The sequence below is a fragment of the Talpa europaea genome (assembly GCF_964194135.1).
Source record: "Talpa europaea genome assembly, chromosome: 16".
In the NCBI taxonomy this organism is placed as follows: domain Eukaryota; kingdom Metazoa; phylum Chordata; class Mammalia; order Eulipotyphla; family Talpidae; genus Talpa; species Talpa europaea.
The window spans coordinates 39,476,993-39,481,042 of record NC_140084.1 but is presented as its reverse complement, the minus strand read 5'-3'; the positions used below and the strand labels follow the sequence as shown (position 1 = coordinate 39,481,042).

At 53.9% G+C, this 4,050-nt stretch overlaps 1 protein-coding gene across 1 annotated transcript; it reads right to left on the bottom strand.

The window, feature by feature from the left end:
• Positions 1–1,261: 1,261 nt before the first annotated feature.
• LOC311185997 (free fatty acid receptor 3-like) lies at positions 1,262–2,293 on the bottom strand (the record flags this gene model as incomplete). Its single annotated transcript, XM_084256882.1, has 1 exon — positions 1,262–2,293. One exon carries the CDS (start codon positions 2,291–2,293, stop codon positions 1,262–1,264), a length of 1,032 nt encoding a protein of 343 aa, XP_084113008.1.
• Between the last annotated feature and the right edge of the window lie 1,757 nt (positions 2,294–4,050).

Here is a 4,050-nt window from a genome sequence, read left to right as displayed (position 1 = left end):
CAGGAATAATGAGAGAAGTTAATGAGCCCTTAAGCTCGGGGAGCTACTCTTCGTGACCCCAACCCAGCTCCTCTCCCAGCTTCTTTAGCCCTCTCCCTTCAGAGTCCAGGTGTTTCGATGTTCCACCTACCATTGCCCCCCACTGCATACACCACAATCTAAAAACAGACTGAGGAGAGACCTTTCTTTTACTTGCTGCCCAATTTATTTAATTTTTAAAAAATAATTTTGATAATTTCAAAATAATTTCTCTTCTGACATACTCCAAAAACATCCCTGGAAATCTGAGTTTGTTAGACAGTGGGAATGTTCTGGAAAAGCCCGTTTGAGAGCGGGATGTTCCCAGCTGCCTAGAGCCCAGGGTCCCCCCATCTTCTGGATCAGGCCTGGCAGGGAATGGATTCTGTCCCAAGACACCTGGCTGTTCCCTCGGGCCCTGGACACGCCTCTCCACTCCACCTTTACCCTCAGAAAACCACAGAATGCCCTCGGACAGATGATTGGATCGTGACAATGTGGCCTATCCACATTAGGGAGCACCATTCAGCCGGAAGAAAGGAGGAAATGCAGCCACTTACAGCAGAAGGGGGAGCTGGAGGGAATTGTGTGCAGTGAGGTCAGTCAGAATGACACACACAGGCAGCTCTTGCCCGAGAACCTGTGTCTACGCAGGCGTCAACCTGTCTCTTTTCCTTTAATGAGCTCGCCATGTGCACCCGGAAAAAAAAAAAAAAAGAATAACAAAGACAAATACTGGACATTTACATAGTGGAAAAATTGACCAAGTAAAATACTAGCAGACGTTGATAAATGAAGTGAGGGTTCTGAAGTAGGAGGGGGATGGAGAACTAGACAAGAGATGCAGGGGATGGTGGCAGGGAAAACAATTAAAAAGGTTAAAAGTGGCTAGCCGGGAAGGGGCGGTGTCGCCACAGTCAGTGAGGGCATAAAACCCCGGCAGAGGAACACAGAACATAAACAGTGTGTCTCCATAATAAAATATGTAAAATATGCAGATTCAGAAAATAACACAGACCTAGATCCTGGGTCATAACCCAGACAGAAAAACAAAGGAGAAAGTAGGGTGTTGGCCCGTTTCCTGGACACTCCAGAGCTCCCTGTCACCTAGACCAGTTTCCCAGGGGACCCATGTGGTGGGAGGGACTGGGGAGGAAGGGCAGTGTGTGGGGACAGCAAGAGCTGGGCTTTCGGAAGATGGGGTACCTCCTGTGCCTGGTGTCCTCGGTCTGCACCTGCCACCCTAAAGTTCTGCCGGGCTTGAGCTGGGCACCCCAGTCTGGTCACCCGCCCAGCTGTTCTCCTGGGGTCTGTCCTCATGGGACAGACCCTGCGTCCGCCCCTCTCCCTCAGACTTCAGCTTCTCGCTGCCCTTCCGCCTGCACAGGCCGCAGCACCCGGTCAGCTTCCCCAGCAGCTGGTGAAAGTCGGATTGGAACCCAGATGACGAGAAGTAGTAGACCAGAGGGTCGACACAGGAGTTCAGGCAGCTGAGGAGCAGCACGTATTTCCTCCACGTCGGGCTCTTGCCCTGGATGAAGCCCACGACGTGGGAGATGTTGTAGGGCCCGAAGCAGACGAGAAAGTTGAGCAGCGTGGCGGTTACCAGCCCCACCACCCTCTTCCGCCGGTGCTGGCTGGCTCCCCGGCTGAGGGCGCGCACCAGGCGGCTGTAGCAGTAGATGGTGATGAGCAAGGGTATCCCAAAAAGGACCACCGCCATCTCCAGCCGGACGGGGAGGAGAATGTCCAGCTGCTCCTGCTGGAACTCCTGGTAGCAGGTCATATTGACAGTCTGGGAGTAGTTCCCCGAGTACTCGGTGATGTAGACGATGCTGCAGTGGGCGCCTGCCAGGAGCCAGCAGGCCATGCTGACCAGGCTGGCCTGTCCAGGCCGGGGCCGGGTCTTGTACCATAGTGGGTAGGCCACGCTCAGGAAGCGCTCCACGCTCACAGCGGCCAGGAAGAGGGAAGTGAGATAGATGGTGGTGAAGAACAGGAAGCCAGATAAGGGGCAGAAGATGAAGGGCAGAAGCCAGAACATACCACTGGCTGCCTCCACCATGCGGAAGGGCAGAAAGAGCAGCAGGACCAGGTCGGAGATGGTCAGGTTGAGCAGGAGAACGTCCACAGCCACCGGGCGGCGCCGCAGCTTGCCCACGAAAACCATCAGGGACAGCAGGTTGAGGGGCAGCCCCACCAGGAAGATGAACAGGTACACGGAGAAGTTGAGCCAGTGACTGCCAGAGGAGAGCCTGTCCAGCTCTGTGTCCATGGTGACGGCCACTGGAGAGAGAGAGAGACGGTACGTGAGGTGGGGTCTCAAGCCCACCAAGCCACAGCATCTCTACTGTCAATAGGAAACACGACCACAACCCCACTCTCTCACCCCCTCATCCCGCCCCTGGCTTTCCCCAGGCAGACGCCAGTTTGGGTGTCAGGTACCCTCCCCAAGAAAGCAAGCGCCCCAAGGTACCCTCCACACCACCCTGTGGGGTGCCATGCTCACCTGCCAAATGGAAAGCCCAGGTGCTCTGCTGCTCAGCACCTCCCGGCTCCCCCGGCCCAACTGTGGGTGGCTTATCAAACTTAACTGACAAAGACCTGACAGGGCCCATGACATCACTCATCCTTCTGCAGCAGCACAAAAGAAGTATTTAGCTCTGGTCGTGGCCACGCCAATATGCAAAATGAGCAGGAAATTTCCCCATGGCGGGCCTTGCTCCTCAGGCAGCCTCCAGGGAAGGCTCCAATCTGGCCTAGCTGGCTTCTCTCTCTCTCCCTCACCCTCTACTTGAATTCCTCCTGCTCCTCTAGGATGGCCTCCTCAACTGGGCCTTGTGAGGGACAAAGCTTGATGCAGTGATGGAGACTGTGGGCTCAGGGGTCAGAGGCCTGTGTTGGATGCCGGCCATGTCCCGTACTGACCAGGTGATTTGGAGCAAGTGACTCAGTCTCCCTGTACCTCTGCTTTCTTATCTGTACAACAGGGACAGTCATAACACCTGTGACGTAGGCTTTTATTGTGTGGATAAAAGCACAACTACATGTCAAGGCTGCTAATGAGCCTGACGCTGCCTTGGGGGTCCTTAACATGTTAGCCGCCATCGAGCCAATCACTGGTGAGCGTTGGCCTCTGGGAGATGGGACAGTGATAGCAGCTACTTTATAGTGGACACAAGACCCATAACGAACACTCTGCCTCTCCTAGTCACCGCCAGGCCTTAAAATCCTGTGTCCTGGAGCCTCTCAGTGGGGAAGTGACAGCTCCGGGGCATAGTTTGGTCAGTTTCACACCCCAGGCTCAGACCCAAGTTTTGTCCTGCTTGTGAGATTATTTATTGATCCCGATATTTGCAGGACACAAGGCAGTAGCATCTTATATCCACTGGAATGGCCATGAGCAACACCATCAAACACTGAGCTCACAGGAAGATGGAGCAATGGGAAGTCTCATGCACCGCAGCCGCTTTGGAGAGCAGTTTGACAGTTTTTTAAAAGGTCAACATAGGGCCTCCCTGGCAGAACTAGGGGTTAAGTCTCAGCGCTATCACCTCAGAGGCCTGAGTGCGATCCCCGGCCAGGGAGCTACCCACATGGCACAGCAGACCTCTCCTGTTTTGCCCACTGCTCCCCTCAGCAGTGTATTTCAGTCAGTCTGCCTGTTCTGTTCCCCACTCTGTCTCTGGTGAATCCTCTCACCCCCACACCTCTGGCCTACACCCCAGTTCTTCAATGCAAAAATAAATCTTTTTTAAAAAGTTTAACATAAATTTACTTGTGGGAGCCAGAGCACAATGGGTATGTACTTAAGAGAACCGAAAGCATGTTCACAGGAAGACTACACATAAGTGGTCATATCAGTGTTCACTGTGACCGCCAAGAGTCCACGGGCCCGTGGCCATCAGCTAGTGAATGGACAGGCCATGTGCGGTGTCCTTTAGTGGGAACTCTGGCATCTTAAAGGCACTTACCCAAACACTCTGTGACATGGGTGAGCCTCCAAAACTTAATGCTGACTCAAACAAGCCA